A 14610-nucleotide genomic window follows, 5' to 3' on the forward strand; every position below is an offset into this window, starting at 1 on the left:
TCTTCCTTCTCCGTTCCAATGTTAGAAGGAATGCTTTTTTTAGGTAGCTAAAATATATTTTGTTGTTATTGATTATAATATAGTAATTTTTTTTTGGTCAAGAATATAGTATTTTATATAACATTTTGTTTCTAAGTTAGTTATAAGTTAGTCAAGAATATAGTAGTTTAAATGAATATTATTCTTTGAGGTTTTTTTTTTGCATTTTTTATTGAATGTTTCATTTTTAATATTTGGTGCTGTACCTCCAAATTGTCGAGGCTAGCCCTAGCTTGAGGAATTAATTTCTATAGTTATGTGCAGATGATTCAAACAATAATATCTCACGCTGTTGGCTTCACCAACATAAATATCTGACGAAGTGGAAAGGAATGATTGAGATTCCATTTTGTGAATGCTGTCTTCCTGGATTTGTTTACTGGTATTGTAACATTTGATAGAGTAAACGAAATGTTGTTTGGCACAAATATGGTAGATGTTGTTATGCTGGTGTGAGTTAAGAGTTATTAGACAATTTTCTTGAGAATCTAGATTAGGGTACTCGTGGATTGAATTGGATCAGGAAAGTCATTTGATCCGAGTCCTTTTGGTTTGGTTTTTTTTTCTTTTGTTAAGCTTTTCGCGTCTCGCTAAAAAATTCAAAATATTCTGTTCAGATTTTAAAACTCAAAGCGTGTTTTATGACTCATGAGTTTTCAAGTTTTAGAATATGAAATGGAAGGTTTTGAATTCTAGAATTCGAACCAATTAATGTTTTATGGGAACTAAAAATATATTGGAAAACAAAATTACAACTAAATATATTTATTACAACATAAAGCAAAATTAAGTCAAACTTTATGACTAATCAACCACAGATAAGTGGCAACGCGCCAGATCAATATATTTTTCTCACACCTCATCATCAAAGAACAAGGATGAGAATGAAATGAAATATTTATAGACGAGAGAAAGAAAATTGATTCTTCGGATAAGTGGCAACGCCGAACCAATAAAAAAAGGTCACCGATCAAAGATCAAGACTATGACTAACAACCATTCCCTAGTTCGGATTCTAGAATTAATTTCACATTTTAATTAAGGTAAACAAATGAAGAATTCCGGGTTCTACCTCCGACCCTTGTATGTTGTGTCTCTACCTTTAATTAACTAATAAAAAAATATCTTTTCCAATTTTTTAATAAATAAAAATAATCTATGAATACTTTGTTTTACATATTTTAAAAAGAGTTTATAGTTTTTAAAGCAAAAAAGGCCTAATTTTCTTTGTTCTTCTTCTTGTTCATCCATTTGAGAGGGATGATTTAGGATCCTAAATCACCGCTCTTGATCGTTTTTTAATTATGTTTTTACTCAAATAAGTGATTTTCACATATTCTTGAGTTTGTTTGAGTTTTTCATCTTTGTGATTTATTTGTCCCGTGTTGTTTGACGTCCCGTCTTTGTACGGTGTTTGTTTTGAGTCCCGTCTTTGTACGGTGTTTGTTTTGTTCAGATTTGCAGATTTGCTTCGATCCAGATCCAATACAGATTCAATGACTTTAGCATCTTCAACGTTGTAGATCTGGAGACATGACTATTCCGGACACTTGTATTTCGTCATATCAATTGTAGGCTTAGAGATAAAGCCGTTTTATGCTATTAACTCGGATGTTGTGGGCTTGTTCGCAGATTCATCATTTTTAGTTTTTAGCGATTTTGAATATGTAATGATTTTGATTGATGTAATATCTACCCATTTGAATGAATGAATATCGTTGTTTTTGTTTGTCAAAAAAAAAAAGAGTTTATAGTTTTATATCTTAAAAGGGTTATGCAAAGTTGACAATACATTATGTAGATTTAATTTGATCAAATAGAGTTTATTTAGTTATAAGTCATAATTTTGTGTAAATATTAAGAGATACATATCGATTAATCTAAAATATCAATGGATTGGATTGACTTTAATTAGTTTTTTGTCGTAATTTTGTGTAAATACTAAAAAAAACACTTTTTTATTTTATTTTAAATGGATTGAATTGATTTTAACTTTAAAAAACTTTTTTTTTTTTTTTTGCAAATGCAACAATCTCCGACTTAGTTAAAGGAATTTGATGATAAGCAATTGAATACATTATACTTTTATTTTTATTTTTATATATACTTATACTTAATCTCATGTATGAATACATTATTACTGGTTCCACTATAGTCGGTCCTTATTAGTTTTTGTTTTGTATTCCTTCACTTATATATATATATATATATATATATATATATATATATATATATATATATATATATATATATATATATATATATATATATATTGCTAGCTAGTCTATTCAATTGGTTAGAATCAAGCATAAGTGATGCTGATTTATAGTCAAGAACCTTTGCACATATGCCATCATTTAAGTTTTGGTTGGTGATGCTAAGTACGTACAACCTTTGGTCCTTTCACCCTTTGGAATCTAAATTAATTGTCCAATGGATGTAGCTAGGAATAATAAATTAACACTAAGAAAAATAGGAACACAATCCTAAGAATCCAAATCACTAAGATTGGAATTTCCATTAAGCTAGGGAACCATTTCATGCTCCAAAACTTTTTGCCAAAAGGAGCAAAATGGAAGCTATCTAGAGGGAATTTCCAAGGATAAATTAAGAGGGGACATAAATGACCTGAAATCAATACTTTGACATATGAATATCAAAAACAATGTCACATATATTAACTTGTTTAGCTAGACAAATGCACATTGCAATATTTGAAACTAGTATACGTGTCTATATATGAAGAGAAGAGTGTGTGAGGAAAATCGAATTATATTATATGTAGATGTAGATGTAGATATAGATAGATGTTGATGCAAAGCAAAGTAGCTATATACTAGCTAGATATCAAATATATGCTTTGTTTTCTCACATGCAATTTGTATGATTGGTTGGCTTGTCTTCTTTATCAACATTGGTTGGAGAATTTGTTTTGACATGATATGTTACTTTAATCTCTGAGCTTTACTTTGTTAATCAAAATCTTAAGTTATTCTTGGAGATAATTTATGTATTAATTATATGCTATCTTTTTGACTTGCACGTTTGTTGGATTACTTTTCTACTTTGAATAATAATTTGAAATAAGAAAATGATGTGCACTTATATTTGTATACAAATGAGAAATATTATATTTGTGCACTTATATTTGAGCACATGTTATTGAGCTCATCAAGAGGTTCATTAATTATCCTTGACTCTTGTCTTTCCATCATTCTTTGAGAGAAGGTAATAGTTGTGCAGATTGGTTAGCTAAACATGGAGCAAGATTGGAGGGACACATGATCTCTTGGAGGCAGTGCCCAACTCCTCTTTCTACCTTTCTTCTTGCCGATTCTTTGAGGATTTCCTTCCCCCGGTCCGAAGTTAATGTAGTTGTTTCATTGTTGTTTCTTTCTATTGCATAAAAATAAAGAGAAATATTATTAAAAAAATTAGGATGAATTGTACTTTTAGTCCTTTAACTTTAACAAATTTACAATTTTTACCGCTTAATTTTTATAATAGTACTTTTGACCCCCTAACTTTAGCTCCTTTTGCAAAATGCTGATTTCTCCATTGATTTTGACCAAATCAATGCATATCTATACAATTACTCATATGTCACGTCAACATATCTTGGTCAAAATTAGTGGGGACCAATTTTTTTTTTGCAAAATGAGCTGAAGTTAAGGGCAAAATATGTTATTATAAAAGTTAAGAGAATAAAATTACAAGTTTATGAAAGTTAGGAGGTCAAAAATATAATTTTAAAAAAAAACCCAATATAACTTTATTTTTGTATTGTACACATACAATATCCTATGGTATAATTCATATATCAGTTTCTTAATTAATTGTATAAGTTGCTAAAATGAGTAGGACAGACAATCCTTCAAACTACTTTATATAAAGTGGTTAAATATGAGAAAACATGTTCTGGCAAATAAAATGTTTTCATACCATTTGCATTTGACATTTTTGACATTATTGAAGTAATATAATTTTTTTTAAAAAAAACTAACCGATTATTACTTCAATATTCATTAAGAATCCTCAAATTTATATATTTATAATATTCATTGACGTAATTGATTAAAGAATAATCGATTATTAAGGCTAATTTTACAGTTCGACAACATGTCCTTTAAGAATGAACAGGTAGAATTTTGGTTTTAGTTTTGTGCTGCCCCGATATATATGTTGATCAAATTGGAATAAATTGCAGATATGGATAAATAAGCACCTCAAGGTTCATTTGTGTCCAAAAAAAAAGTCTCAAGGTTCATTTGATCTAATTCGGATAATGTACACAGATAATGTTGGCATAATTAATTATAATATCAGATGGTATAACTCATATCTTCGGGAGGTGCTTTGATCTATTAAAATACAAAGGATTAAACAAAACAACTCCAATTATATTGTATTTGATTGTAAACCTGTTTCTGGACCAATTGGTAGGCAAGAGATAAATTTTTGTCCTTCACCAAATCACAATACAACTTTTTGTTCCAAATACAAGTTATCTAAAATATTAAAATTCCATTTTGTTCACCCAACATCGTATAAGATAAAAAATTGTTAAATATCATAAAAGTTTATTCTGCGTTGTTTGGTTATGTGTTGTGCTGGTCTGTCTTGTACTATTCTATCAAGTACTTATCTTTTAACATATCAAACGCACCCATAGTTTATATCTTAATTTTGTTGGTTAAGGTATCAACCTAACTATTTTAATGATATATATAATATATATCAGAAATAAAATAAATTTCTAAGAAGTAATAATTTTTGTTGCTTTCTGTCATTTTTTTTTAAATTGCTCTCCCATAATAATTGTCTTTTGAATAGTTAATATTTTTTTGTCAAATAGTTTAGTGGCTAGACTCTCACACATTTAAATGTGGATAAATGTGAAATTCGGGGTTCAAAACCCAACCACTCCAATAATGTCCCTAGTAGCTACCATTTGAGTTACACTTATGGGACAAAAAGTTAATATTTTAAATAATTGTTTAATTATTATGTAACAACGCGACAACGACAATATAAAAAGTTTACACTTAAGTCTAATTATATTTTTTGTGTGTCATGTAATTATAATGTTTTTTAAAAGAATATATGCGCAATTTAAATATGAATATTATGAAATTTAATTAGATATCTATACAATATTTAATTTGTTGTATAGTTTCAATAAAATGACCTTACAAGAATATGGTATCCTTTAGTAAAAAAGAATATGGTATCTAATTTTTAATCTCATTTTTTGGTTCCTCCCACCCCGCCCTGGGCGTTGATCTCGCAACGGCCCTCCAGCATGTCCTCATATCACGCCCGCCACCACAGCAGCACATCCCCAAATAGATACTTGCCATTGTGACTTGGTCGTAAAAAGAGACACAAACTGAAATTACCATTCCATATCCGAAAAGTCTTAGGGTTACATATTTCCTTAAAAAAAGAGTTAATGTTAAATTTCATAGGTACATATATATATAGTAGACACATGGATAAAGCATTTTTAAAACTTAATTGCATATTTTTGTAATAAAAAACCTATTTCCATATAAATGAAATATAATTTTCATGTTGTTAGAAGAGACACGACATTTTTGTAAAAAAGAAAAGAAAAAGAAGAGACACAACATACAATATATGATAGGCATGTTGGCACCAACCATTTATATGAATCTTATGAAAGACATAAATACGGGATACAGCAGAAGCACGTGCTAAACTATACAAAAGTACTAACACACTAACACATTTTTTTATGGTTTATTAAATTTGATAAGAAAATTCTAATGTTGATTACCACCGTTGACCAATATTTGAAAATGTTAAAAACTCCTACAAAGACTCAATTTGTATAATTACTGTGTGTAGAACGAATAAGAATGTTTCATTTTCATATTTTTTTTTGGAGCTGATTTCACATTTAAATAATTTATTATATATAAAGATCACAAAAAAAAAAATTATATTTTTTTGTGCCGATTATGTATTATGAATTCCTTAAATGTGAAATTCAATGTACAGTTTATTGCATATATTGATATTGATTTTTCCAGTCACTATTTTATTGCATGTACAGTGAAGCCATCTTTATCATAGTACTAAGAGTTAAGGAATAGTAAGAGTTTAGGAAAATATTATTTCAACACAATTTTCAAACAAAAATACAACAAATATATATATTTTTTGTTTTTTTTAATATTATTTGCATACATCGATTTCCGTGCATGTGAGTGGTAAAAAGGTGTGTCAATTTTGTGTCCCCAAATTTTGTGTTTAGATAACACTCCTTGCTTATGTATCATAGTGAAGCCATCTTTATTAGCCACATTCAAATCGCCATTTCTCACCATCAGCTCGCCTATGGTCATCTCCATTTATCATAGTAATTTCACATATTTATATACTCAACAACCGAGAACCTAAATAATGTGAGACTTCAAATAATCTCCAACAAAACAACATATTCAACAACAATAACAATTATTAACAAAATTAATATTGTCCATTTTAAAAAAATAATAAAACTAATTAAATGATGGAATTTTGTTCGCAACTTCAAGTTTAACTTGCGATAATAAAAATTGACTAACCAGTTGAACAAAAATAAAACTAACCAATAATGAATTGGTCCAAGTGATAATGATCGTGGTCCCTTTAAGCATGTTGTCAGGGGTTTGATTTATGACTCATGCGTAGAGAAAAAATTTGGTAGGGAGGGGAGAACCCACGTTGTGTGCTTCACAGGTTTCCCACAGAGATTAGTCATCACCAACGACGGTGGAAACTTCATACCCATATCATGGTAACAAAAAAAAAACCGACTATTATCTTTATTCAAGAAGAGCCGACAAACAGACACATCATATCCAAATGGACTGGAGATCGAACTCCGAACATGACGTCCGACCTAGTAATTTCAGTAGTTCTGTCAGTTGAGCTAAGATTTGTGGACGACGATATCATTAATATTAATTATTATTATAAATTGAAGTTAGGACCCATCTAATTCCATTACACACTTACATTTCACCCAAAGAAAGGCAATGAATGGGCCAACGGCAATATCGGGTTGACACCCTATTAATTTCCTTGTCTATATATGCACATAACTAATTTTCTCTGTTTTTGACACCCTCATACTAACTACATCTCCATCATCTTAGCTAACTACTCTCTCTCTTTCTCTCTCTTCCCCCCTTAAACCATTTCACATTAATTCTCTCCTTCTATATAATCCTTACATATATTCCTCACTTTCTCTCCTTCCCCTTTTTTTATTTATTTCATCATGCATTCTTTTAAGTAGCCAATTTCTAGGTTAGGTTAGGAACACTTGGTTTGTGTGGGACATATCACCAAATCAACCATATATTAATTTATTTGTATATAAATAAAGACCTTCATTGCCTCCATTCCATATTCAAGAGGATTCATCACCATGTTGCAAGATGTTATCCATCCTCCATCACATGATGATCAACTATCCATTGTAATTTCCTCAACCTTATTAATTATTATATCTTTTATCTCAATAATATTTAATATCAATGCATGCATGTGTTGGAATAGAACTATATGATAATCTTTAATTATGGCATGCATGCATGCACCTTCTCAATAGTTAATTTGTTTGGGAAGATGGTTGTTTTTCATTATTTGGGTCACTATTTTTTTTTTGAATGGCTCATTTGGGTCACTATTAATTTTTTGTAGCCAAAGTAGTGGTTATTTTATTTATGTCTTCATGCAATTTATCATCTTTACATGCATTAGAATCATGAATATGATTTTCTTATGTTTGTTATATGTTTTAGTAAAAAAAAAAGGTTTGTTACATTAATTAATTTGTCTCTAAATAGTTTGTTACATAGCTAGTTATAAGTATTTGTTACTATTATTTATATCAAAACAAAGTAGCCATACATGCATAGATACTCTCACAATTTATAGGACTATAATGTTTTATTTCCTCTATTTATATGGTTGGCAAGCATAATGTTTTTCTTTGACTAGAAAAAAATAAGAAGGAATCAAAGACTCCGTGAGAGCAAGGGTTTGTTCTTTCTAATATTTATCCTATTATTCAAGACAATGCCCTTACATCAAAATGTCATTTTCTAAGGTCAAATTAGTAAAATGGTGTAACATTTCCTTGATAGTCATTTTAAACATAGCTTTCATTTCTTGTGGAATATATATCTCTTTAGAGCTTCATTTGTAAGCTTTCCTAATTTTGATATTCTTTATTCAATAAGATAGGAAGAAAGGGTTTTTAATGTAATGACAAAAAAGTTCATATAGGCATAGCATTATGAAAGTGTTACTTTAAGTGGCTTTCAATCTCCATTGAAGGACAATTTCCATTTAGTGAAAAGAAAAATAACATCTAACATAATTAAAGGGTTTCTTCTTTGTTTTTACTTTGTTGTATTTTCATGTTATAACATTAGGTAATTTGGTTCCAACGTGTAAACATGAAGCATATATGCAATTGCATATTTCTTTTTCACAATAAATAACTTGAAAAAGAAATCACTTTTAGGAGAATTTCTTGTATGTCTATTATCAATTATGGACAATGACTGACTAGACTATGCAACCAACTAGTTATATGTAGAATTCCCCAAGAAAGCTTTGCATATATTGGTTTGTTTTGTTTTCATCTTGACAATGAAGAAGTAAGAGTGTGAAAGATATGAAGCACTCACGCCTCGGATTGACGTGTGTCCAATGTCTAATATGTGTTAGTGTCTAACACCGTCACTATTAAATTTTTCTTTTTCATGTGTTAGACATAATTTCAGATAGAACGTATTTCATTCCAAGTTACATTAAATTTTGAAATGGATATTTAACAGATTTGAGATGGAATAATTCTCCGTCCCAATTTTATCTTAAATTATTGTGCCAAAAATATTTCGAACAAAGATGAGACATACAAGAAATTTGTTTCTGAAATTTGAGATGGATTTCCGACAAAACAATAATAAAATAAAATTTTGAATCATTTATGAATAATCATTTGAAATCCATCCAAAATATTGGGACATTTTGAAGTAGTTGTTGCATTCAAAAATTGAGAGGACAAGTTCCCATTGAAATTATGAAAGTGTTAGTTCAAATCATGAAGCATATATGCAATTGCATATTTCTTTTTCACAATAAATAATCTTTTTCACAATAAATAACTTGAAAAAGAAATCAGTTATGTAGTTAGTTCTCTCTCAAATCCATCTCAAAAATTGAGATACATATTTGAAGTAGTTGTTGCATTCAATTACTTTTATGTTTTAAAATTATTTCCGATATTTACTTAGTATTGTGTCAGGTGTATGCGTCTGTGGTCCATAGTGTTAAAAGATAGATATATAGATACTAATTGTATATGGCTTGCTTTTCATTTTAGAATACTACCTACTAATTGGTGAAGACAATCACTATCCAAAGTTTCAATTTGATTAAAGAATATTGTTAGCTTTTGAAATTTGAACTTCTTTTTTTTCTTCTGTTCAAAGTGATCAGATCAGTCTCATGTCTATCAACAAAAAGGAGAATTAGATTCAGTTTTCAAACCCCAAATTAAATACAGAATCACGTTTCTAACTTGTTTTTATACACAAGTGTCTTTGGATCATTTTTACATTCTAAAACCTTATGTGTTCAATATTTTTCTAGTAAACATGTTACTTACATTGTTTATATGTCACACATTGCAGGATGAAATTTCAAGTCCAAATATTAGTGCACAAATTTTTGAACTTTGTGACCCCGATTTGTTCCACGACTCCTTGCAACAAAATTCCGATGTTACTTCAAGCTCAAATTGTTGTCAAGACGAAAACAACATCAACAACAACAATAATTCCTCGTATACCTTAAACAACATATCACAAGCTTTAGATTTAGAAAATAATAACATCAATAGCAATAATAGCAATAGTAATAGTACCGCTACAACAACGAGCACAACTAGCACTACCAACACGAACAACATTAAGAATAATACCAATAATAACCTCTCAATCATCTTCGATTCTCAAGAAGAAATCGACAATGACATATCAGCTTCCATAGACTTCACATCATCGTCATCTTTTCTGGTTCCGTCCCTTCTTCAGATCAATACAACTCATCAAGAACAATTTGATTTCTCTTCAACACAACCTCTTGAACTATCAACATGTTCTGTTTTGAAAGGGCTATCTTCTCAATATCAAACTGATATTAGTCCTGTTTCAGCACCAGCGCAGCTTATCGGTGGTGCTTCGTTCCCTTCTGTGTTTGAAGATGATTGCATATCTTCAATTCCTTCTTATTCGCCTTCGTGTAATTCTTATCTTAGTAATGGTTTAGGTTTGTATATGCCTCAAGGAAATCTAAATACTGCTTTATCTGCTGATAGTTCTAGCTTATTTGGTGGAGGAATTCTATTAGGTTCTGAAATGCAGACTCAAGATTTGGATTATCAAGGTGAAAATGCTGGAATTTATTGTACAGATTCTGTTCAACAAGTTTTTAATCCTCAAGATTTTCAGGTATCATCAACTTTTTTCTTGATTACTTCTAGTTTACTTTTGTGTTTCGCGTTTACATTATCCAAGTTTTTGAAAATGCATTTTAAACTTAGATTGAATATTTATTAAAATTTGGAAAATTTTCAAAATATTGCTTTTGGTGTTTCTGAAATTGCGTTCTCTGTACAACTTATTTCAGAAACACCAAAAACAATATTTTGAAAATGTTTTCAGAAAGTAAACGCGATTTTAGAAAATGTTTTCAGAAAGTAAATGCGAAGTTGTTAAAAAATTAGAAGAGACTATATTAGAAGTGTTGGGTCCATGGTCCACAAATATCTTAAGCTGAAAACTCAATGGTGACAATATACATCAAACAGTAATAGCTAGCATATAATATAAGTTCTTTTATAAAGTCAGTTGCATTAAACAACACTATTGATTTGGCCTAAAAAGGAATAATCACTTTCAGCTAAAAAAATTGAAAAGAAAGGATAATATAAACAAAAGCATCATTAGAAATGACCATCTTCATGATTTGGTTCTCTTTCTACAGTCTCTAATAGAATTTATTTTATTACTTCAAATCATAGACACTAGATATGACAATGTCATTAAACGTAGAGGTCGGTAATAATTTAAACAAATAGACATGATTGAATGCAATGTGTCGATGTAAGACATTGACACGCGTCAGACACTGGACACGTCATTGATCTGAAGTATCGGTGCTACATGTTATGAATGATCTTTAAAATCTCTGTAGCACGGACACTTCTGATCAAAGATGTGTCTGATGCCCGCATGTGTTTGTGTCAGTGTTTCATAACTTATACCATTTGAACCAACACTTCTGATCGAATGTGTGTCTGGTGTGCGTGTATGTGTCAGTGCTTCATAACTTGTACATATTGAACCGACACTTCTGATCGAGGGTTCGTCCAGCGTCTGTATTTGTGTCGGTGCTTATAGTTTATAATTGTATTTTCTTTTACAGGCACTTGGTACTGAGAATCACAAACTAGTAGCTGCTGCTGGTTCTGCCAATTTAGCACCAGAAATCTCACACTTGGAGGACTCTAGTTTGAAGGTTGGAAAACTTTCTGTTGAGCAAAGGAAAGAGAAGATTCATAGATATATGAAGAAGAGAAATGAAAGAAATTTCAGTAAGAAAATCAAGGTAACAAAATTTTGAAATCTTACATTATATCATACATAGATTCAAGCATATATGTCAACCAAAAATTATTTGTATTTTCAAAATTCAGCTAACTAATTATGCAATATATGTGCAGTATGCTTGTCGAAAAACTTTAGCGGATAGCCGTCCGCGAGTTAGAGGAAGGTTCGCAAAAAATGATGATTTTGGAGAGAATCAAAGGCCAGCTAGTAGCAACCATGAAGATGATGATGAAGTAAGATTCCCTAGCCAAAAATTATTTAATAAAGTGATATACCGGCATTAACGATAATTTTACAACTGTCGAGAGGATTTGAACTCTATCCGTAATCACAGTTATTTGTATACTTTTTTCAATACATCAAAATGTTCTCATCTTGACTTAGTCTAAAAGAAAAAATTCTCAATCATTTTCAGTCTCTTTCCATTTCAATTATTTGACGGAATAGTTCTTAATTAATCATATATTCTTTTAACTTTGTACTTGCAGATAGCTGTTAAAGAAGAAGATGATATGGTTGATTCCTCAGATATCTTTGCACATATCAGTGGACTTAACTCCTTCAAATGCAACTATTCCATCCAATCCTTGATTTGAATTAATTAATATATAGTTTGACTAGTAGTATATGTATATGATCTATATATATAATATAATAATAATATATATTTAGCTTGTGTAGATTTTTGTAGGGCCCTTTTCCATCTTTAGGGATGGTTTGAGGTAACTAAATAATCGGGGTCCAAATATTATATACCAATAAGTGAGTTAGGATCACACAGAAATTAGAAAAATGTATACAATTTTGCAGATATGTCTTTTTCTATGTTGTAACTATGAACAAAGTTGTTTGTATTTAACACATGAAAAAAAAAAGAGGTTGCCCCATAAAATTCATTATGCTTTTGAATGACATGTTTTTGATCTTTTTTTGATCTAAATCTCTAAAGTCCGGATACACCAAAATGACTTTCAAATTATATTACCTACCAATACACTGATACATTGCAATATTTTGTCGATGCGTGTCGGTGGAGTATCCGATTTATTTATTTGAAAAACAAATATTTTGATACGTTGTCAATACACCTCGATACACCGCCAACACACCTCAGATATGCCACATATAGATACTTTATCTAATGAGAAAACCTTTTTATTGATCTTCAAAAGGAGCGTCTCATTTTAACTCGTGATTTTAACTATCACTTTTTTTTTATCAAACTATGAACCTGTCACATCACTCTAGGTCTCTTTCTCTCTTGAAGGTGTACACATTATATGATGTCCACCAAACATTTTTCAAATATTTTTGACTATTTGTTGGGATGATGTATAATTTTTTCTTAAATATAAATAGCTTACATAAGTTTTTTTTTTCTTCTTTCACTACGATTCATTTTATTCATCAACTCAAATTCAATACAGGATGGTATATAAAAATTCAATACAAGATGTAACATAGCGCCAAATTCTATACAAAAATTAAACTTACCAGTAATGTCATGAACCACTAGTTTGCAATCTAGTTCTATAACAATACTAGAAAATCCCAAGTCATGTAACCAAGATATCCTCGCTTTCAAACTCCATACCTCTGCTTCATGTGGGTGAGGTCCACGTCATTTGAGCACGGATCCTCTATGATCTCTTATGCACCCCCCCTCTCCCAAACGGTTTTACTTCTTAAATATCGTTGCGTCAACATTACACTTGTATGTTCTTTGGTCCGGTGGTATCCACCTTTCGTGTCCAGCTGCTGCTACTGTTTCTGCACCTGTTCCGACCCCGGTAACAGTCTTGTTTCATGCATTTGACAACTCCAACGTCGCGCTGGTCTGTTGTTGTTGTCGTGAATTATGGACTGCTTGCCAATTGTGCATAACATCTCTTTGCCATTTGGAAAGATACCGCTGGATGTGCGTCAATACTACTCCAAAGGGCAGCAAAAAACAATATAATTTCATTTTGTGACAGTAGTACTAATAAATGGAAAAAGAGAGAAACAAACTCGTCCTCTGATTCAAACATTCCTTCAATTAGAGGCCAAAGTCCAGCTGCCTCCCAAATTTCTTGTGCCTTCACACAACCAAAGAAAAGGTGCCAATCATTCACAAAGTTATGTTGACAATGTTCACAATTATTTGTACAATTCTCTGTTGTTGGTAGGCATCCCCTTGCTACTCTCCAAATGAACACTTTCATTTTTTTAAAATTTGAACTGGAAAAACTTCAAAAACCGCATTCCAAAATTTTTATTGAAAGACAAAATTGAAATTTCAGGAGACAAAAAATATGTAGGAGGGGCGTGGGGGGAGGGAAATTTTCTTCTTTCAATAGGTAACCTAAAATGTTTCATGCAGGCCTTTATTTTTAAATTGAACCAATGGCCACCCTACGAGTTTCTCGCGAGCATATTTTCACTCATCCGCTATTAAGTAGTGAAAGAGTAAAAATAAAAAATTTGAGGAAAAAAAGAAGTCCATTACTTTAATAGCAAATGATGTTTGATAAAATGGTAAAGCTGCAAAAGAAACTCTCCTTGATGGAAACAATCAAACAACTCCATTTTCTTACTAGCGTATATATGAAATTTCACAATTTGAAAGATGTAACTTAATACTAAAATCGGTGTACCCAGATTCGGATCTATAAATGTACATGCTTTCAGATTCTCAAATAAATTACAGCACCTTTAAATTCATCGTGCCTTCTTCTCTTATGATGCCCACATTTTCCTTTTACTTGTTGGGGAGTCCGGGGGAGCTCCGGAGAAACAATGGGTCAATGCTCCAGGACCACACAAAAGAGGGAGACGCCACATCCCAACCCAAAACCTTAAGGTGTTAGGTTAATGGGTCACCTCTCTAAAA

The 14610-nt window shown here is 30.8% G+C and overlaps 1 protein-coding gene across 2 annotated transcripts; it reads left to right on the forward strand.

Moving 5' to 3' along the window:
* The first annotated feature begins 7194 nt into the window (after positions 1–7194).
* Positions 7195–12630, forward strand: LOC123902136 (myb-like protein O). 2 transcript variants are annotated; one of them, XM_045951827.1, is made up of 5 exons: positions 7195–7531; positions 9759–10577; positions 11554–11736; positions 11852–11971; positions 12227–12630. In XM_045951827.1, the coding sequence occupies exons 1-5, from the start codon at positions 7481–7483 to the stop codon at positions 12332–12334; spliced, it is 1281 nt and encodes a 426-aa protein (XP_045807783.1). In that variant the 5' UTR covers positions 7195–7480; the 3' UTR covers positions 12335–12630. The 2 variants fall into 2 exon arrangements, with proteins under 2 accessions (XP_045807783.1, XP_045807853.1); XM_045951897.1 differs by lacking the exon at positions 7195–7531 and adding an exon at positions 8727–8785.
* The last annotated feature ends 1980 nt before the right edge of the window (positions 12631–14610 follow it).

This window comes from Trifolium pratense, linkage group LG1 (genome assembly GCF_020283565.1).
Source record: "Trifolium pratense cultivar HEN17-A07 linkage group LG1, ARS_RC_1.1, whole genome shotgun sequence".
Classification (NCBI taxonomy): Eukaryota; Viridiplantae; Streptophyta; class Magnoliopsida; order Fabales; family Fabaceae; genus Trifolium; species Trifolium pratense.

Excerpts from the sequence above, each read along its gene's own strand:
- LOC123902136 (XM_045951827.1), top strand. The coding sequence starts at position 7,481 with ATGTTGCAAGATGTTATCCATCCTCCATCACATGATGATCAACTATCC. Across the intron at positions 10,578-11,553 it reads TTAATCCTCAAGATTTTCAG|GCACTTGGTACTGAGAATCA; the intron begins GTATCATCAACT and ends TTTCTTTTACAG. Across the intron at positions 11,972-12,226 it reads ACCATGAAGATGATGATGAA|ATAGCTGTTAAAGAAGAAGA; the intron begins GTAAGATTCCCT and ends TTGTACTTGCAG.